Source organism: Meleagris gallopavo, chromosome 1 (genome assembly GCF_905368555.1).
Source record: "Meleagris gallopavo chromosome 1, MGAL_WU_HG_1.1, whole genome shotgun sequence".
NCBI classification, from domain to species: Eukaryota; Metazoa; Chordata; class Aves; order Galliformes; family Phasianidae; genus Meleagris; species Meleagris gallopavo.
The window spans coordinates 39067322-39089842 of record NC_139404.1 but is presented as its reverse complement, the minus strand read 5'-3'; the positions used below and the strand labels follow the sequence as shown (position 1 = coordinate 39089842).

The following is a 22521-nucleotide window of genomic DNA, read 5'->3' as shown; positions in this document are numbered from 1 at the left end:
AATATGTATAAACATGTGAACCAAACTCACTGTCACCTAACTACATAGATTCATTTTGTTATTATTAATGAAAGCTCTTTGCCAGATCAACTGTAGAAAGTAGGAAAACAGAGTGAAAATGAGTTAAATAAGTAATGAGTAAATGAGTAAAAATAAGTAATAAGGTGTTTTTAACAGGTTTGTTTATAAACACTGTTGAACCTACTATTGAATTTCCAGTCTAGTAGCAGAACTGTAGATAATATTCTAACTACTATTACTTTCTGGTTAACTGAGAGACATCTTAAAATTTCTATACAATAATTGCAGTGTTTTCATATTAAGGTGTGATTTTTTTTCTTTTGCATACAGTTTATCAGAGATTTAAAACATAATTTAAAACATTATTAGCTTTCCTTGATGAAAAACTATTTAGAGTTTTTCAGTGATAAACTAAGAACTGGATGCATTACTTCTGACAGTGCAGTATTTTGCCACCTGTAGAAAAAGCAAATGGAATATAGACTGAACATTATAATGGCAAACTCTTCCCAATTCAGTGACAAAAAGTATTTTATTTTACAGAAATTGCAAATCCTTTCTGTGGTTGCTAAATCTACTTCACCTTGGCACACATCTTGCACAGTTCATTGTAGAAAATTCACCATTATTTGCTGATAGACCCTTTTCAATTTTGAGAAAAGAGAGATGGAATAAACTAGAATTACAAAGGCGTACTAACATTCTGAAAATATTTATTCTTTTTCTATACTGATTATTTGATGTAGTGCTCAGAAGACAGAAGCCTCTCTGTTAACTCCCTTCAGCAGTGGTGCTGCTGTTGAGTTCTTTTTGCTTGGAGAAGCTACAAGTCAGTGGTAGAAGATGGTTAACTATAAATTTCAAGAGTTTTGGCAGTAATTCAAGAATTCATAGGTCAAGAAATAAGCCTTATACATGCTATAAAGAAAATTAAAGGCCTTAGACAAAATAATTTCTAGCTTGAAGTCCTTCTAGAACCTGACAAATACCATTTATTTCAGAGTGGTTTGAAAGAGATTTCAGTTTGTGCTTTCTTGTTCCCTATACAGAATTATCATTCAATCTTAGTTGATCATTTGTCCATAGGGGAGAACTATTAAAAAGAAGTAAAATTTTGCTAACACTGTGACAGTTGGTGGTTGTTTTAATTAAATTTTATTTGGGATTTTAGGTGCAAAGAGCTGAGAATGCCACGTTGCTTTCAGAAAATCCTTGCTCCTCTAGAAGGATAATCTTAGAAATATGCTGTAGGATTGTAGCTGAAAAATAAGCAAGCCTGAAGATCGTTTTGGCAACTCAGATTCTCAAAACAACAAACTGTTCTTTTTCAGTTACATGTTAGCTTGCATGTTTTCCAGCTCTCATCTTATGGGTTTCTTCCTGAAACTGAGGCTATGAAAAAATAAATTGATTTTGCATAAATGCATTCAGTCATCAAAAAGCATTGTTCTTGGGCACCGAAGAACTTTATTTGTGTAATTTGTTCCATCATCTGGCTTCTGAGAACAGTTATGTCTGAAATCATAAGTCTGAAAGACATGGGAGTTAGGAACTATGCTATTCATAGCCATACTATTCCAGAAGTATATATAGACCTTTTTCCGTATGGATAACTCTGACCTGAATTTAGTAAATACAGAACAGCAGAAAGTATAGGCTTGCTCAGTCTTATTCAGTATAGGCATTTGGTACATCACTGAAGATGAACTTTTGGAAAATCGCAATACATTTCCTGTAAGGTGAGAGAACAATACTGCCAAACACAGTTTGTTAGTAAGTTTCCTTAAAGAATAGCTTTGAATGAGTGTATCAGAGTGAGCTGTGAGACAGCTCCCATGATTGTTAAACATGTCTGAACAGTGCAATTAGTTGCTTGCTGGCGGAAGAGGAAGATGTATTTGATTACAGAAGTTTTGAAGTTTTGTTGATGTAGACTTCAAGAATTAGTGTATTATTTTCCTTTTTGATAATTAGATTTCACTTTGATTAGAGCTTGGTCTGTGTATTAAGATTCCCAAGTTTTCTTTGCTTTTTGAAGTTATTTGGGTTAGCTATTTGGCCTTAAGCAAAAATAGTTCAAAGTATGAATATGTGATTAAAGTCTGATTTAACAGTGGAATGTTGACCAGACAGACAAAAAAAAAGGACTTAAGGTATAACAGAGTTACCAAGTCTGTTGATAATGAGGAAAGTGTGGTGTTTGCTATTCTTATAAAAATTGTATTCCCCATATTACATCAGATGATTCACTGTATCATTCCATTCCAGCCATCTTTTGTTCATGGAAATCTGGCTGCTGTTATTGAAAATGGTGCCCTTTATTCCCTCTGAGGCACAGTAAGAGATAATGAAAGAAAAAGAAAAAAAAGGAACTTGTATGAGGCAAGGAAAATGGGGTAGAATTTAAGCACACAAAATATTATCAAATATATTTGAGAGTTAAGCATTTCATTACAAGAGTATTTGCAGGGGACATAATATGGAATATATGTGGTAAATGAGAAATTACTTCTACTTGACCAAGGGATCAGAATGGGAAAACGGTAAAGAAATAATCTGTTCAGGAATGGGCAAGAGAGAAACATCAAATGGCAATGATTCAAATTTTATTGCTTTTATTAGCAGTTTGTCCTTCTTTCATTAGCACCAAAGCTTGGAGTGCACTTGAACTATACTCAGGAGGACACCTATAGAAGTGGGAAGGGTGGAGGCAGAGTAAAAAAACCAGAAGACAACAAAACAACATCTCACCCCACCCCGGATGATGTATTCAAAAAAAATAAGAATTTAAATATGCACTACAACTGGTTAGTTTACTATTAAATTGACTTAATTTTGTTTCATGATTTTTGAAAGGTGAAAGCTAGCAATGTTAGGATAATAAATATTTTTAACTTTTCTAATTCTGTGGCAGTAGACACAAGAATTTGTCATTATTAGTATTGATTAAATGCTGCACTCAAATTTTTGTTCCTCATTTTCATGGCTGTGGCAGTTTTACAAAGCCATTCAATTATACACTATGTAAAATTCCACCTGACTTGTATATTTCATTTCCATTACCAGTAATTATCCTAACTCACCAAAATGTAGTATAAATATCTGAAAGCTTACTGTACATTTTCAAATACGTGGTTATTTGGTAGTTGAACTCTTACGGTCTATAGAAACTGCTCGTATAAGATTAGAAGCGTGTATTATTTCAGCTTGTATACATGAGGACCCATACCTTTTTATTTTTCCTTCCTGCATGCTGCTCATGGAACTTTGGCTACCACAGTCTGCTCAGTTTTGTGAATGTATTAGGGGTATCCATCTCATGTAGTTTGGATGTACAGGGAGATCAGTGTTGGCTTCCCTTCTCCTCAGACAAGCTTCATACAAAATCTGTAGACTTCTAGTTAATTTTTTTTGCCAAAAAAAAGATTGAAAAATATGAAAAATTGTGACCAAACTGACAGAAATTGAAGGGAAAGATGAAAAAAAAAAAAAAAAAGTTAAAGCAACACCTCAAAAAATAACAGAGACAGCTTCTGAAAAGCCAGGAGACAAGAGCAGGCATGTGCTTAAGACGTGAACTCCTCATCCTGGCTGCTGCTCCAGCCCTCCAGCCACAGGACTCGCAGCTCCCAGGAAGCGGAAGCTGCTGAGGCACGCTTCTCTGCAGGCTGTGAGATCAGGCTGTGCTGCTCTGCATCCCAGCCTGGAGAATGGGAAAGGGCTGGGTTGTTGCTTTCCTGTCTGTGGGAATTAGTGCTTTCCTGTATCCAGGACTCTTACCTCACCAGCTCATTTGTTATCTCCCTGCATAGCTAGAAATTTCTGTTCTGCATATGACTTAATAACTTGCTTTCCATTCAGGAAGCTACACTGCAGCAGGTTAATGGAGAGCCCGGAGGTTTTCACATTCCCACAGCACCACGGGGAGCCCACTAGAAGCAAAGAAAAGCAGCCTTTAGAACCCTATTTGTTAAGAAATAATATAGGAATGGTTTAATTTCTTGTGCTAGCAGTTGTAGCTAAAGGCTAGAAGGGGCTTGCTTAGCATTTTCATTTGGATGGCATTCCTTCAAGGTAAAAAGAGAAAACCTAGTTCTTATGGACAAAGGTTCCTCTGTTGTGTTAAAGTGAGAAAGAAGGAGCAAGCAGTGGGAAGGGGTTTTTTGTAGGATATTGATAACGTAGTAGAATTCTATGATTTCGCATGGATCTTACTTAATCGTAAAATATGCAAAATAAGATTCATGGGTGAAAAATAAAACTGTTGTGGCCCAAAGCTTAAAAACCAGAAATGTGTATCTGTGTTACACCTAGCTGTGATGTTTTCTATAAAACTCCCTTAAATTCTTAACATTATTCATGCTCCTACAGAAAATAGCATTATTGTGATACGAAGGGCTATGGGCTGCTGCACATACTTTTGGAAGCCTGTGTGTTGTAAGTCCTCTTCAAGGTGTCAAAGGGGAAATTTAACATGTTATGGAGAATGTGACTAATGTCTTCTATGCAGATTTTTAAAAATGCGGCCCCTTCTTAGAAGGCAAGCAACCTCTGTATCCAAGCACACCCCCCATAAAAAAAATAAAAAAATAAAAATCATCACTGATTAAGGCTTCAGTCACTGCTAAGTGAACATCATTGCAGGATGTCCGGAGGATTATTTCTGGAGTAAAATATCTTCACCCAAGATTATTATAATAATTGGAATAAATGATGAGTCTGTATTGACTACCCAGAGGGGAAAAGGATTGTATGGGTGATGTAATGCTTAGGGGACACTCCTTCGCTCTCAAGTCATCACTTTTAATTAAATTTCACTCATCAGGTAAAGTGAGTATGCTGTATGCCTGTAAATTCACTTGTAATTAATGAATTAATTAAAGTAACATGAAGAATGAAATGACATAATTTCAATTTAGTCTAATAAGTACTTCTGTATGTTGTTGGTTTAATAGCTAGTCATCTCCCATTGAGGGATGCTGAAGCAATGGTCTTGTAGCTTATATTTTTATTTTAAGCTGAAGTCAATATTAAGTTGACTTTCCAAAAACAGAATACAGAAGAGGAAGAGAGAATTCTGGGAACATGGTTCTGATGCTGTTGATAAGAAGAGGAAATCATAGAAGGCACATCTGTCTCTTTGGTTCCAGACCTAACAATATTGAAACTTGACAATACTACGATATGTAGTGCTAGATAGTACATGCACTTTGATGTAACTTTTTAGTTATGTTTGTTCACAGGTTATTATATATTTTACTTAATTAAATTATTGACTTGATCTTTTTTTCTTCTCTCTTTTTACTCCTTCCCCCCCCCTCAGAGTGATAGCCTTTCAAGGTATGTGCAATTTAAGTAAATTAATTTAAAATTATTACACTTCTTAGTCACATATTCTCAATTGATGTACAAAATTAGCCTAAACTCAGCAGTGAGTTGGGTTGATTTTAAAAGGCAATAATGATATTTAAAATTTATGTGGAATATGATTGTAAAGCTACAGTACTGTTTTGGTGGCTCTTTCCCCATTTGTGGGTGGGACGGTCAATACTGGAGAATGTATTGGATGCTGTATTTGAAGTACACAAAGGACAGCGAGGCATTTTGTAGAATTTAGTGGACATGGTAACATTCCCTACAAATTTTTAAGCATGAAGAAAACACAGAATATCCTAATTCCTATTTCTAAGGAATCTCAGAAAAATACTGAGCCTCCGAAAATCATATTTCCTTAAGATTTGTTAAAAATGAAAATGCACAGGTATCAATAATTTTTTTTTATAAGTTTGCATTTGACTTTGGACCTTTAGAATTAATTAATGATGTTTTGTTTATGCTGAAAATGTGTTAAACAGAACTACCACAGCACATGAACGATGATGAGTGAGCACTATGAAACTGCTTAAAACTGTATTAATATTGTTTGTAATTTAGTGCTTGACAGGGGAAGGATTTTGCCGAAGATCTGTTTCATAAACTGCTTCTGTTGAAATACTAGAATTTGCAATAAGTAGTTTTGAAATCTTCATTTATCCAGTAAAGCTTGTGGCCAGTGTTTTAGAGATTACTTTTTAAAAACCCTTCAATTAAAGTAGTACATTTAAGGTAGTACTTGAATTAAAGTGCTCCTTGCCAGGAGTTGGACATGATGATCCTTGTGGGATCTTTTCCAATGCCAAATATTCTGTGATTCTATTACATATTTTTAAAAATAGATTTTCAAAAACCAAGTAGTATCTAAACCAGTAAGTTTTTTAAGACATGGCAATACCTCAATTAAATGTTTTAATTTAATTTTTTTTTAAATTCTCAGCATAAAATGCTGGCATTTACTTGGACTAGTTGGGAATTTTTAAACTTCTTCACGGAGAGAATATTGAAATGTACTGAAGAACAGTAAAGGAACATCAAAATCTAACTTGCATCGAGTTAGTTTATAGTGGCTTAACTAAGACACATAATTGCATGTGGTTGTTTTTTTTTTTCACTTGAATGATGGCACGCTTACAGCGTCTGGTACAGTGAGTGCTATCAGTCTGAATACAGAAACAAAGACTAACAACTTTTATTTTGCAGATATGACACGGGATCACTCAGTGTGTCTTCGGGTGATCGTTACGATTCAGCGCAGGGGCGATCTGGGTCACAGAGTTACCTTGAAGATCGAAAACCTTACTGCAGTAGACTAGAAAAAGAAGATAGCACTGATTTTAAGAAGGTAACTGATAGAGTAATTTTGTTGTAAAAAAATGCTTTATTACTGTTTGTCTTTTTTTTTTTTTCCCATGAATTATTTGGAAACAGTCTCCTATTGCATCACAACTTACAGCAACTTGGCTAAGTGGAGGAGCAGAACAACCACTGCCATGGGGGGAAATATACATTACAAAACAGCCTGTGGCTTTTGCACTTTTCCCTTCATAGGCAAGGAAATCCTGGGGAGTCAAAATACTTCATCATTTTATGACAAATTTGATCAAAAGGTTTTTGTAATTCATTGTATAATTAAAACTCCTTCGTACATACATTAAATCCTTTATTTGATGTTTGCTACCTTACATACACACAAAAATACATTTAAATCTTGCTTTAAAATTGGAGTTGGTAAAAAAAAGAAAAGGACTGTGTTGTCTCATCTGTAATGTCTGAAGCAAAAAATTGGCAAGTGTCTTTTAATGTGTGAGGTAAGTTACATGCTCCCTGTGCAAAATTGCTTTCTTCTGGAGATATTTGGTAGCAATTCTTTAAAGCGTTTGCTAATTCTAACCATCCTTAAACTCTAAAACTGATTTTTACTTCTTAGGCTGTTAATGTATTTGTTCATTTTACATGCAGCTCAGTCATGGTTTTTAAAATGTTTATCTAATGTCACTGAATTCTTACTCAGTATGTTTTTAAATGAATATTTTGTCTTAGCTTTATGAACAGATCCTAGCTGAAAACGAGAAGCTGAAAGCACAGTTACATGATACCAACATGGAACTTACAGATCTTAAACTGCAGCTGGAGAAGACCACTCAGGTCTGTATTAAACAAAAAGGCCCATACTTAGCTGACAAAGCAAACTAAGCTGAGAAGCATCCTAGCATAGGGGCTGCTATTTACTAGGCATCAGCTTTTTTTCTCATCCAAAGATGGGAGTGAAGAAGTGTACCTCTCTGTTCATAAAGAGAAAAGAGTGCAGGATTCTGGTCTTCAGCTCTGAACAAAATGTGTGAGGCCATTTCCTGCTTGTTTAAGTGCTGGTGGTTCTTGCCAGCACATATGTGGGACTTCTGTGCAGGTAGGAATAAACACTTTGAACACTGCTAAGCCTGTGTTCAAACTGTCAGTCTGATTTGATTGATTAATTCATAAACCTACTGGCAGATTGGCATAATCTGCTAGTTCTTCCTACCTAGTTAAATAGCTGTACCTGAGAGCTGAAGAGCAAATAGTGCACTTCATTTATAGGTAACTGCTGTCAGATAACAGTGCTGCATACAGGAACACCAAGTATGTACACAAAACTGAAATTCTTCTTAAATCGCTGTAGAAAGAATATTCCTCATTCTCAGATCACATTTGCCACAACTGACCTGTGTACATATTTCAGTGTCTTCCATATGTTCTCTGTAAATATCAGTAAAGTATGAATAAGAAGATGTTTGTTTTGTAGAGCTTTTAAATAGGAAAAGCTATATTACTACTATTTGCCAAAGGCTACACAGAGATTAAGTTACTTAAGGATGGTGACACAGGAAGCTTGTGATAAATACAGCTCATTCCTCTTTAGTTTTTATTTCAGTGGTACTTCCTTGAACACATTTTAAAATGCTTTTAAAGGCATGCTTTGGACAGAATACAGTAGCAGTTACCCTTATCTGAAATGCGTTTTATATTGCTTTTCCTCACTGTTATGCTGTTTGAGAACAAGTAACAATATCTTCATTAATTTTGTGTTTCAGAGACAAGAAAGATTTGCTGACAGATCGCTCCTGGAAATGGAGAAAAGGGTGAGCTACTGCCAAACATCTCTTGAGTAGTTCGATTTGGGTTTTGTTTTAGTTTGTTTTGCAACCTCTGACTTGGATATGTTTTAGTGGGAACAGAAGCCTTTCTTATAACTTGCATTTTTTAGAAGACTGAGGGATTTTAGTTTTCAGAGTAGCAGTGAATATGAAGGACTGCCAGATGGAATTACTCTTAAGAATTGCCTTCAGGTTGCCTTGTTGATAACCAGGTTCTAAACCCCACTGTCCTCCAGGATTTTGCCACTTGTTCCATCTCTTCCAAAACAATATTGGCACTCCAGAGAGTTAAGCACTTTCAGAGCATCTCATCTTTTAGTGCATTTCCAACATTCAGAGACCTTAATTTCCTCAGAGCTTTCTGGAGGCATGTGCATCATCTTACCAATTATTATTGGTAATGAAGTAGCTGTGTCTGTCCCACAGACATCAGACCTTGAACCTGCTCGTGTTATAACACTAATTACAGACTGTCTCTTTCCTTGTACTGTACCTTTTTCTAGAGGAACTATAATGCTGTGTAGGGGCAGGGTGGAGGCAAATGAATGAGCGGTGTAGGAAGAGGGGCATTAGAGAGAGACAGCCCTAAATTGATGGGGAAAGGAGACATGTAATAAATCCACATATGAGACAGACTGCAGGGATTATTTCAGTAGTTGTGCCCATTATAATTTTAGGCTGTAGTTTTACGCTCATTTAAAACCCATCCCAATAAAAGTTTGTTTCAGCAACAATTTAAAGCAAACAAAGTTTGTTCTGATGTGGTCCTGGCTTCCTTTATGTCCCTGGCTACACGTACCTTTCTCCTTCCTGATCCTGGAATGACGCGTTAGATATTAAATTGGGAAGAAAACTAAATGGACTTTGATGGTACTAAGTGGTATGGTATATATTTACTTATTCCTAGTAAACTTGACATTTACTAGCCCTGTACGTTTACTTTCCAGTGTTTGAGGTTTAGAAAACAAGTTTTAGTTCTACAAACCTATGAGGTACATAAATACTCACTTTTATTGGAGAACATAAAGATGCACAAATCCTCTCAGGCAGTTTGTGAAGTTCCATTAGTTTTATCTTAATAATCTCTCCAGATAATTGAAGCAACCTTTTAGTACCTATTTCTGCTTGTTCTTGTGGCCTCGTGCTGTAGGCAGTGATTTCATCAGTAAAAAACTTTCATCAGCAGCTTTAATTGGTTTCTTGCTTGCTATCATGGCCACACAAGTGGACATTTAATTATTTCATAGATTTGACTTTGACTGTATGTGTTATTATACAGATGCCACATTCGGTACCGTATATCTTGACATTATTTCAGCATTAAATTACTGTGCTGCTTGTTCCTCAGATATGCCATTGTGTTAAGACAATTGGCTGCTTTGGGAATTCTTGCACCTTCTTCTCATATTAACGCTTAGTTCAGTAGCAGAAATGTCTTTTGGAAACGTTACTTTTTCTGAAGTTATTACGACTGTTACGAGCAGTTTAAAAAGGTAAATAAAATTAGTGGTAGTGCTGTACGGCTGGAACCTGATCTACACAAGATTTAGGAGATCTTCTATTTTATGATGTTCGATTTACTTCTTGTCAGACAGTAATTTTGAACAGGAGTTTATCTGTGATTCTGTTTTCCCCGTTAGATCCAGAGTTACTTTCACTTTGACAGTGACTGAAGTAGGATTCTCAGCTGCTAGTCATAACTAGCTCAGGTCTAGAAATAAGCTTACTAATTGTGGGGCTTTAGGAATAATTTAAAGAAGTCTTCCATATATGGGTGAAATAATAGTATAAATGAAAAAGGTTTAAAAACAAACTGTAGAATTTTTCTAAGTGTAATTTTCCAAGTATGACTTGAATAAAATAAAGTACAAAATTCAAGATACCGATGTAAGTTCATAAAAGAAAAACGGAGGACAAAAGTAAAGTAGCGAGAACAGATGAGGAGAAGTAGAAGGCTGGCAGAGAAAAACCTGACAACGTCTTTGAACTACAATATATTCCACTTGTAAAATACTTTTACAGCAAAGAAGGTGGGAATGCTTATTAAACCTAGAAGTTCACTGTGACAGAATTTAGAAAATATAAATTTAAAACCTTCATCAGTCGATTTCTATTATGTGTTTTGGTTATGCACAGTCAACATTTTTCATTTAAGGACTAGCAATAAGTTATTAGGCAAAAATATGGCTTTCATTAACAGTTATCTATCACTCTGAAAAGTATATTAAAACCCATACTGCAAGATTTCATTATGGATCAGAATTGTAGGTACCTTTACCCAGTTAGCTCCAAATTCATTGTGGATACCCCATACTTGGAGGTGTTCAAGCCCAGGCTGGATGACGCTCTGGGCAGCCTGGTCAGTATTAAATGTGGAGGCCCTGCATGTGGTAGGGGGTTGGAGATTTATGATCCTTGAGGTCCTTTCCAACCCAGGCCATTCTGTGATTCATCATCTAAGAATCTGTGATGGGACGAGGTGGGCTTTTTCGTTTGTTTATTACTGAATGTATGAGTTTTTAACCTGTATATATCCACGTACCTCAGTCTTATTGCACCGACTGTGGTTTCTGGTTGCTTTAATACGTGGCAATGAGCTACTGTCTTTTATACACTCAGAAACTGCCAAGTGTTTTTTTCTTCATCTTGAGAATTGCAAATACTTTTTGTCATACCTTAGAGAAATGTTGAAATACAAAACATCCTAGGCTGAGTAAATTTCAAAGCCTTTCTCTGAGTTCAGAGACTAATCAGACGATATTGGCAAATCTTATCAGTGAAACTGAGTATGTCCTTTGCTGGCCACTTCCTGAAATAGCAGGCAGTGCAGGAAAAAAGGAAGGATGTTTTTCACAGAGGGTGGTGACACACTGGAACAGGCTGCCCAAGGAGGTTGTGGATGCCCCATCCCTGGAGGCATTCAAGGCCAGGCTGGATCTGGCTCTGGGCAGCCTGGTCTGGTGGTTGGTGACCCTGCACATAGCAGGGGAGTTGAAACTGGATGATCATTGTTGTCCTTTTCAACCCAGGCCATTCTAAGATTCTATGAAAAAAAGGAACATAGTTTCATCTAATTAGAACTATATGTTTTTTACAACAAATCTTACATCTAGTCCAGTCCATTTAAATGTTTATTTTATATAATCTGAGGCATGCAAAGGTGATGAAATAAAGATTTTTTTTAACTGGCCTTTATTGCAAGTAGTTATTCTTAAACAAGTTCAACAAGCAAGTTAAGTAAATTCATCCAAAGGACTAAGGTTTTTTGCCATCTGAAATTGTAAGATTATTTGATCGGTCATTCATCTCACGGTAATTACAGGAATTGCCCAATATTGCTTATTGTAACAGCACTGATAGTATATGTTATCCTGCAAAACTTCTGGGTATACTAAGGTTCTAATTAATGTAAAATGGTATGAGTTTTTTTTTTGTTAGTCACTTGTTTGCTGCAGTTAACTCACTGGTATTTATTATGCAATTATTACCAGTCGGTATCATTATGGGAAAATTAGTAACTTGAAGGAGTAAAGTACCTTAAGTACTAACAACTGCAGTAATCTATTATATTGATAAACCTTTGGATTTGTTTGCTAAGATGGGAAAATGTTGGGGAATAAGTGCACTATGATTAAACTAAATTCAAATGATTTGTATCTGAAAGGTGTCCGGCAAGAGTCAGTATCTACTGGGCGGTATGATCTAACCAAAGTTTTACACACCTCAGTCAATGCTGCTTGCTGTTTGCATAACACCATTGTATGCAGATGCATATGTACACCTTGCAATAATCTGTTGCTTTTGCCTTTCACACTTTGGAAAAAATATGAATGTAGAATACTGAATAACCACAACTGCTTTTAAACGAGATACACTGCGTTGTCTGACACAGGAAAGCAAGCAAGCTATGAACCCCTGAAGTCTACTGCAGTAGCTGTTGATCTGTCAGATGTGTGAAAACAAGGTTTAAACAAAACAATAGTGCTTAGAAACATGGTAGTGTATCTGCACTGCAGACTGCAGCATAGTATAGAAAACCATAAGCTAATTTTCAGTAAGCTACCTTGGGTACTTAAATGAGAACCTGACGTTCTTGACAAAGGCTAATTTCTCCTGCTTCTCAAGTAAGAAGGAAAAAAAAAACATACTATACTAGAAACGCAGAAAATACTCAGGAAGCATTTACAGAAGAAGCAGGTGGTCCTATGTGGCTAGATTTCTTTGGTACTCAGCTGAACTGACCTAAGTTTGGGTTGTATCTACACTACGTTGCAGTTTAGAGTGTGGACAGATCCCAGTGAGCTGAGGCAGATGTTTCAGCTACATTTGCTTGTCTTTGAAAGCTTACGCTTTTGTGCTTCTTTCTTTTAATATTCTTGTTTGATTCTGATCATTTTCTGCATTTCTTGTATATTAAGCTTTTCCAGAAGCCTAGCTTATAAAAAATAAAGCCCAAATAAACCGTGCTTATGAGCTGTCTAAATTTATATAAAAGAAGGGGTATCTTTTGTAGGACTTGATATCTCTTCCTCCTAAGTTATTAAAATTGAGCATTGAAATATTTTCTATTTATCACTGCCATCACAAGTTTCCTGTCTACACTGTGCTTCTGGTTGTATGATCTTTGAAACTTGAAATATTTCACAGTTATCACAGTATTTACAAGCAGTAATTAGTAAAAAAGGCATTATTTGGTGTTAACATACATTTTTTTGGATTTAGGAAAGAAGAGCTCTAGAAAGAAGGATATCTGAAATGGAAGAGGAACTGAAAGTAAGTATTGTTAAGTACTAACACAGTGTATTGATGTCAGTGGCTTAAAACAACACTTAATCTAGCAGTATTTCCAGTCTTTAGAATTTCAATAGAAAATAAAGAAACTATAGGCACATTCAAAGTCAGCAATTTCATTTTTTTTGTAGTGAAGTTGTTTTTGGTGTTATCAGCAGTCATGTATGTAGGACTCATCTTCTGGGAGGGTGTTGGGACTTACACTGGTATAGCACATTCACTGATGAGAAGCATTCAGAGATGTTGGCAGTGAAATACATCTTGATCTGATCAAGGCAGAATTGCAATCTTTGTTTTGGATACAATACTCTCATGTTTATTCAGTTAAAAATAATGCTGTATAATTCTGTAGATTAAGCATAGATAATTTCATAGACTAAGCATTAAATGTTGCTTCAATCCTTATCTCATGTTCATTAAATTATGTATTAGGAAGCATGTTTCCAGTGTCAAAAGAAAAAATTATATTTATGTAGAGTTAGTAATAATCAATTTTTAGTGACCAAAAGAGCAGCAGATAATTTAAATTTCAGATTGTAACAGAAAAGCACCATTTACCAATGCACTGAATAATAAAATGTCGTGCTTTAACTTGTCTCATTCCCTGGTTTATCAGGATATCATTTTTATCATTGGAACATGATGAAAACATCTTTGTATGCCATAATTTTAAAGAAAAAAGACTGTTTTGAGTTTGAAAGCTGTCATCAATTAAAAAGTTTCCTTTCAGTCTCATTTTTGAGCTCCCTCTGGTGCTTGGAAACTGTATTAACTACCAAATCCTTGTCATTAAAACACATGCACTAAGGTTTGTTGATGTAATCGAACCTGACATGCAGAAGTAAACAGTATTTGGGACAAGACAGTTAGCATCTAAGGATGCAACATATGAGGTTCTTAGAGGGGTCTTCAGAAGTGAAATCTGTATAAAGCTTTCTATGGCATAGAAACGTAATTGGTTTTATGAGGTGGATGAAGGACATATGAACTTTTATTATAGGCCTGTAAATGGTTGTTAGGGATAGTTGGGATACAGAGGAAAAAGGGGAATGCAAATACCTTGTGTTTTTCAAAAGTCAACTTTCAATTTGTGAAAGTTTTGAATTAAAGATTAGTACTCTTCCTGTTGTTTCTTGCACTGTCATGTACATAAATATTAAGTGCAGCATTATTTACAGACTTTTGAATAGATTTTTTTTATTATTTTATTTTTTTTATTTTTGGCACAACTACAACATTAAGTAAAGAATTCCAGGAATAACTTTCATTGTTGATGTGTCGTGAACTGTTTTGGAAAGCTGTGACTGATCACTGCTGGTTCTTAGATTGCTTTTCAGGAATGTGCCACTTGTCTGATACTTGCCTTTCACAGCAAGTTATCTACTTTAAACAGGACTGTCTCTTCTAAGTTTTCTTTCAATCCTGCTATCTCTAGTTCTTTTAAACATAATATGCATGTGTGCTTTTTCTTTCTTATTTTCACCTCTATTTCTTTGATTCCCGCAGAACCTGCAACAAATAAAACAGATTCAGTCTTTGAGGCACATAAATGAGCGACTGGTGACTGAGAATAGGGCCTTGACCCGGGTGGTTGCCAAGCTGTCAGGGTCCTGTAGGCAACTGCGTTCTGTGGACTTGTAATTTCTTCCTTCTCCTTTGTGTAGCCAGGCAGGTGCTGACAATAAGTTTGTGCTTGGGTAGAATTGTACTATTAACACCTGTGTGTTGGAAGCTGACTTACTGCTTGGTTATGGAAGTGTGGCTAAAGCATGGTGTCTGGTGTACCAAATGGAGATGCTGCAGCTATATTGGTATGGTGTGGTATTGTTGATACTAGCACTGAAGCTTGTTGTTTTTCCCTTGTAGCTAAGCTGGCAAGGGTTCACGAGATCTTTGACGCCTTAACACCCTGGCAACAATTTGAAAGGATTTGTGTTGAGTTTGCAGTAGGAGACCCTGAAGTCACCATCTAGATGTTTGAATAAATGCTTTAATCAACAGATTTATCTCCGGTTTTCTAACAAATTGAAGTTAAGAATGGGTCTTTCTTACTGCAGTATAACTAAAATGCATAGAACTAAAACAAATCTAGCTGCAACTAAAGAAAGTTTGAGAGGTGAAAGTTGAGATTCTGGTGCAGTACTCTGCATTTCTGAACAGCTGCATTAGCAACTGTATTTTTTACATTTGTCTGATTTTGTGTTCAGAGATTGTCAAAGTCTTCCTTAAAAATATTGACTTGAAAGTCAGTTCGTCTTTTCCTTACAAAATTCCTGCGTGGTGCTGTACAATCCTTATTTTTATCTAGACTAAGCTTAGAATTTGCAATTTTAGCACTAATTTGAGAGTTACTGATATATATTGCTACATACGCCGCAGGTGTTCCAGTTATGGACCTATGGTCCTATCATGCAAGGACTAAACAGACACAAAAATACTCTGCCCAGAGTGTTAGATTGGTTTACGCTTATTGGGTCATCCTATCCATTCCCCTTCTGCTAAAGATACAAACTGTTTTAGCTGCTATTTTGGAAAAAAACATGAGTTTGTTGTAGTGTTATTGTAGGGCTGTTTGGGAAACCCACTGGAGATTCAAAACTTCTGCATGGAACAGAATATAGTTTCACTCCATGACAGATCTATTAGGTTTTCTTCCTCCTCTAACATAACAGCTGTATGAGGTGGAGGTTTCAGTAAGTTTTTAAGATTTGTAGGTGAAGATAAAACAATTTTCTTCTGCACAGTGATTCTTGCTAACATGTTTCTCCTTTCCTGCCCCCCTTCCCTCTCAGAAGCGAAGAGATGAGTGCACACTTTTCCTTTCTGCTTACGGAGTCAGATCTCCGGTTTTCCCAGTCAGAGGCATGAAATAAATAGCAAGTTTATCCTTTGCCTTTATGTCTCCCTGAAGGTGACCTAACAATAGAATGTGGATAGAAAGGTTGATCCTAGTCAGCGCCCTGCATTCCTGAACATTCCCTTGTGTTAACCCTTAGTGAATTGGTCAGCTGTCTGACCTGGCTGAAAAGAAATCCCATTAGTGGTTGTACAGTTTGATCCATCTTACTGCAGCGTGCTTGTGTAACTAAAGCTAGCACCCAGCAGCAGGAGCGTGTTGTTGCAGGAGGAGGGGGAACTGTCCCTTCTGGGCAGCCTGTCTTAGACCAGCTTCAGCTAACAACGTGGGTTTTCAACACAGCCAAGCTAATCTAGTGTCAAGCTGTCCACAGCCACAGGTCCCTAGTATGGTTTTTTTGCAAGCACTGGCATTCCTTTAACCATGCTAAGCCTTTTCAGTATGTTAAACCACATAAAATCATTGAGTATTCCCTTTTTTAGAGGAAGTTTTCGAAGGCAGATCGTGGTGAAGCTCAAGGAGCAGCACTAGCAAAGAAAAGCAGTGGCTACACAGCAGGGAGGCTGGACGTTTTGATGGTAGCTTGACCATAGCACTGTGGCTGATTAATCTGAACAGTTGTCCTGACAGTGCATGAGCTTTCTCTAATCTTAATGTACAAAGCTCTTTGTTACATACAAACTGTTAAATCCTCCAGCAAATACAGACATTATTACTGAGCTGGTTCCAGCAAGTGGTTATTGAAAAATTATTTGATCTGCTACAGTACTGCAAAGTTACCAGCTAATCATATAATATAGGTAGGCAAAATAATGCATTTTTAATCTTATTCAAGAATCTCATCAAGTCAAGATACTCTATTACTTAACTGAAAAGGAAATTGGAATTTGAAATACTAAGTACAGTATGTAATTGCAAATTGTAGTGGGTTTCATGCAAAGCTTTTTTTCTGCTTCTCCACGTGAAAGGCATGTGATGCCATCTCGTAATAAGTTTGAGTACCATAGGAATGCACTGTTCCAAGAAAATTGCATAAATGTCTTTAGTTGGGCTTAATATGTAGTTTTATATGTCAGGATTAGTATAGATGGGAAGTGTATTTTATGTTACCTAACCTTATCCTTTCCAAGAAACCTCCTATTACTTACAACTTCTTTTGTCTTCCACCAATCTTCCTCTATTCTTTAGCAGACTTATAACAAAAGAAAATATTTTTTTAATATGTATTCTGGCTATTACTTTAATGAGGATTTAAATTTATCCACGGAGATTTGCAGACATGTAACGGTACCGGGTTATGTTAAAGATCTAAATTTGAATGGGGCCTTTTTGCTGTTGTTATTAAAATGATTAATCAGAAAATACAGCAGTTTCTGGGTCTGCCTGCATAACATATTATTGACTGCTGCTCCCTAGTCAGTAAGTTGAAGGACTGTAAAGTAACTGGAATTGCTGTGGTTAGATTGATTGTCCAGATTGGTTCTTGCCCCTTCTTGTCCCAGTAGACCCTACCCAGTCACAACAAGACACTCATCTGAGGTCACAAATCCAAGACATCAGAATGAAAAATACAGAATGCGTTTGATCCCTATATGTGTATATATTAGAATTCTTTTGGATAGTGCAATAGCTTCTTGCTTTTTTCCTCTTGCAGGCACTGCATTTCATGGAAGAGGTAGCAGCATTTATTAATGTAACGGTCCAAACTCACAGAACACAAAATTATCTCCTCTTACTCTTAAGATTTGGGTTTTGTTGGTTTTTTTTTTGGTGAATTTTCTCACTGTGAGTTTTTCAGAAAGTAAATCAGTGTCTCTTCAGAGCAGATAAATGACATGAAGTGGTGGTAATAAGCTATTGTACAGTGTAAAAATCACAGATAATATTTGAAAATTGTCAAATGATGGCTTGTGTTGCTCATGTTCAAATATGTTGACATGGATTTTGAAAGCAATTGGTATTTATAGCTGTTGATATTCAGAGCACAGCTTTCACTTGACTGTGATGGAAGCTGTAGAATTAAAGCACACTGACTCCCTGTGAAGAGTTTGGTTTGGGTGGCTTGCCCTGGGCCACACTATGGAGTAGAGCTGGAATCCAGGCTAGCAGAATGATTCTAATTGTGGAGATGACCTGTTTTTCCACTTGTTATCCTGTTATACCTTTTGTTTCACATACTCTGGTATTTGCAGGTAAAGAAAGTAGAGAACCCATAGCCTCAGTTGTGTCTTATGCACCATCCTGTTCACTCTGAGAATCTGCTGCTAGTGAACTGATCGTGGACAGGAATCCTTTGGAGGAGATGTGTAAATGAAGGCTTAAACTTCACAGTTCCTTCTGCTCCATAATAATGTTCTGAGTATAATGGGTCTACAAGTATGATTTTGCAAGGATAAAATGAAAACAAAACTAGTGGCATGGAAGTTTCATCAAGAAAAATTAAGTAGTGGTTGTTACATAGGTCATCGGTTGGACTTGGACCTCTTGTGTGCTCTTGCACCTTGAAGGTTCCTGAATAATTACACTGCAGAAATAGGCTGTTGCCTCCTGTGGAAACCTGCTGTTAGAAACCATACACAGAATATAGCCGTGAGTTTTATAGGTGGCTTGTTATCAGTGTGTGAATACTGACACTGAGAATTTCTGAGATTGCTTCTAGTTTCTCTGATAAGTTCTGCTCTCCCAGTACAAAGCTCTGTGCACTGGCTTGTCCTGCTCTCCTATCTGATCCTGTCCAACTCTCACCTCACTTGGCTTCTGCCTTCCAGCTCTTGTGTTTGCGTGTCAGCCATCTCCTGTGGCAACCTTAACTTGCCATCTCCTAACTGGTATGCCTGAGCCGCAGCCTGGTGTTTCGGTGATCTGATCTTGTGTGAACCGTGCTATTCAGGGATGGGACCTCAAAGAACAGGATGTGAGCTTGCACACAAGTTTGGAAGTGATTGAAAGATTAATGCTTTCAGCTAATAAGCTGAATCACACTGTATCTGATCAGAATGAAATCATCCAAGAGAACAGTGGCAGATATAATTAGCTACGGCATGTTATTTTGAAACTGTGCAAGTGCGGTGTAGACGAGCCTCTTTAAATTGTCACTGATTAACATTTTTGTTTTGCACTGAAATCTGAAGCATTTAATTGCTTTCCTCATGCTATTCTAAATGCTTTTGTGGAGAGGCTGCTCATCTGCACCGCTTCATTTTAGTGCACCTACACCAGGCAATTGAAAGTTCTTAATATAAGGCTCCTAACTCTGTCGTGCTAAAAGATGAGAATTTTCTGAACTGCTGATGCAAAGGGGGCAATAACAACCAAAATATTTCAACTGAGTGAAGATTTTTATCCCCAGTGCTTGTCTGCTCTTGTTGCTGTTACTTGGAGTATAACAGCAAATAACCATTGTGTTTCTTTTTTGATAGATGCTACCAGACCTGAAGGCAGACAACCAGAGGCTAAAAGATGAAAATGGGGCCTTGATCAGAGTTATAAGCAAACTTTCCAAATAAAGGGCTTACTACAGCAGCAGATAACGGTATTGCACATCATGAGTAACTCCAGTGGACCATGGTATGGCAGTCACTGGAAGTGTGGGAAGATCCCTTGGAGACTGTCATTTTCAGATATCCTGCCAAACGCCCTCTTACCTGTGTGTTTTTGTATCAAGATCATTGTTTCTGTTAAAATGCAGCTGCTGAGAAGAAAAATGACTGAGAAATCTTGTTTACAGCTACAGCATTATAAGGAAAGTGTTCAAGGCCAGATACGCCTCAGATATTTAACCAGTAAGCCTTAGTTGTACATAAACACTTTTACATCAACAAAAGCTTTCAGCTCTCACAGAAGACAGTTACTCAATAATGTTTTTGTTGTGCCACAACTCCCAGGTTTTTTTTTTCTATACTCAGTTTTTCTTTAAATCGTAAGTTTGGATTTTTTTTCCCTTCTAATTATTCATGTACCAGATTTTCTTGTACAGTGTTTTCACAGCTTTACCATTTGCAGAGACCACACACCCTTTTAAATTACATATTCGTGTAGCTACCTAGAGTTGTATTGTCCAACCACCTGGAACAGAGATGTTTGGTGGAACGTTTGCTTTCACTGTTTGTGCAATATGCATTTATTTCCTATACAGAATGCTTTAAAAGTCAGTTGAAACTAGAATTATTTTAAGAGTCCTGTTTTCTGCCTTCATCGGTCACTTAAAAAAAAAAAGTTTGTAGTGAAAGATGCTAGATCCTGTAATTGTCACATTCATTTGAGCAGGTACTGAGTGATGCTGTATATATAAATGTGTACTGGTTTGATTTTTCAGACCACCACGTGGCATGCTTGAATATATTTCCCTATTGCAAATGTCTGTTAATGCAAATTAGGCTACTCCAGAATAGTGTGTTTAACAAAGTTCATTAATTTTTATGGTATAAAGAATTTAGACATTGTACATTGTATGGAGCCCTATCTTTACAAAAGGTCTAAACTATATAAAATACTTTATTATCTTTTCTTCCCATGTTTTTTTTTTTTTTCATTTGATAGTGTTCACCATAATAAAAGATGCATAAATATAACTGCTTCACTACATTTCACATACCTGTATTTATCTGAGTGCTGTCCAAAACTGTTGTGCTAGCCAAAGTAATCTTACTAAATCATTTGAAAAACATAACCCGTTACACTCACATTAATGTTTATATGCACTGTTGCCATGTGAGAAGGCATCTAATTTGATAACACCATCCTGTCAGACCATTTTATACATTTCAGTGGCCTTTAAAAACAAAAAAAGTACTTAAGTGAAGATTGCTTTTGTTAGAAACAGCTTTTATATTTCATTAAACCATTCAGAATACGACATCCTATCGGCACATACTTTATTGCCTAAAACCACTGACCAGATCAGCCATTAAAACCGATTGTACATTGTAAAGCTTGTAGTAGCTATTGTATTATTGATTATATTGTATACTATATTAAATGTGAATTTGTACCCCTTCATTTAAAAAGGTCATTGTGTTCTACTGCCTCCTGGGGGGTGGGGTTAGCTTTAGGGGGGTGGGATACGTTTGGGGAAGGAAGACGTGATGTCCTCTCTCCGTCGTTTGGTTTTTTGAAGATGTAAGGTTATGCTCTTACTACCAAGCTCAGGATTCTTGATTTCAAAGGTACACGGATAGTCTGAGATACCTGATTGTAATCGATCTGTGTGAGAGGTGGGGCTGAACCACAGGGAACTTCCATTGTCATATGCTAACATAAAATAAGCAGAGAACTGAACGGTTTGAATGGCTGCAGCGTACTGAGTTCTGTTACAAGACAGTTAGGCATATTCTCGATTATATTTGGTAAAGTTTGGATGCCTGTGAATGATTAAATACGTGTTTCTAATATTTTAGTGTTTTATATTTAGGTTATTTATTCTTTATATCTTAAAAAAGATGAATGGCTACTGTGCTATATTGATTTTATTGGTAGTACTGAGCAGACCTTGTATCTGCATGAAACTAGTTGCAAAACCCACTATTTTGGAAAAAAAAAAAAAAGTATTTTGACATATACAAATAAAATGAATACAAACTATTTTAAATGTGTGAAAGTTTTACTGAGAAGACACTGAAATTTGTTATGAACTTAATCAATGTTGTAAGTTTGCTATTGAAATTCTTCGGTGGGCATTTTTCATTCATCGCGTCATTGGGATGCCAAATTCGAGTACCTTTCAAAGATTGTAATCAAATGGTGATTATTTGCACATCGTTGTACATGCACATCTGTAAATGCTACAGTAAAAATGCCATATTTATGCAATCTGTAACAACTTGGACAAATGTTTATATATTTTACATAAACCTGTCTGTGTGCAGAATCTGAGAACCATTTTTTATGTGATGTTATCACAAGCTCATAGAGCAATTGCAACCGTGTGTCACGGTCATACTGTACCCATTGTGTTGCAGACCATATGCAGCCTAGGAAAATCACACTGATCCAGAAACAGCATAGTGACAGAAGACTGCTTTGTGATTTAGGGACAGTTTGCATATGAGAAATACATTATTGCCAGCTGCTCACTCCAGCAAGCCTGCTTAAGTGACCACTAGCTGAAATGGTCATTCAAAACAGCAGCTTAGATTTTCGGAGGACCTCTCCCAGTGTGGAAAGGGAGGGATATTTGCGTGCCACAAGTTAACACCAAATACAGATGGAAGCATGGACAGAGCTGAAGGAAGGGGCAGTGGGAATGCACAGAACCACCCATTAGCGAATCTGTAACCCCCAGAGGAGGAGTGACCATGTGTGGGAAAGCAGCACCAGGTGCAGGGAGGATGGAGGGACTGTGTC

At 36.6% G+C, this 22521-nt stretch overlaps 1 protein-coding gene across 10 annotated transcripts in view; it reads left to right on the top strand.

Moving 5' to 3' along the window:
- Window positions 1-21759, top strand: part of PPP1R12A (protein phosphatase 1 regulatory subunit 12A) — a 123210-nt gene extending 101451 nt beyond the window's left edge. For 4 of the 10 annotated variants that reach the window (XM_085221809.1, XM_085221816.1, XM_085221818.1 and 1 more), the window contains 7 exons: window positions 5345-5361; window positions 6598-6739; window positions 7438-7542; window positions 8469-8516; window positions 13254-13304; window positions 14829-14990; window positions 19599-21759. In XM_085221809.1, coding sequence (XP_085077935.1) covers window positions 5345-5361; window positions 6598-6739; window positions 7438-7542; window positions 8469-8516; window positions 13254-13304; window positions 14829-14963 — 498 coding nt within the window. In that variant the 3' untranslated portion in view covers window positions 14964-14990; window positions 19599-21759. Of the gene's footprint in view, window positions 1-5344; window positions 5362-6597; window positions 6740-7437; window positions 7543-8468; window positions 8517-12195; window positions 12227-13253; window positions 13305-14828; window positions 14991-19598 lie in introns of all 10 variants that reach the window. The other 6 variants (XM_085221820.1, XM_085221819.1, XM_085221815.1 and 3 more) reach the window with 3 other exon arrangements.
- Window positions 21760-22521: the final 762 nt, after the last annotated feature.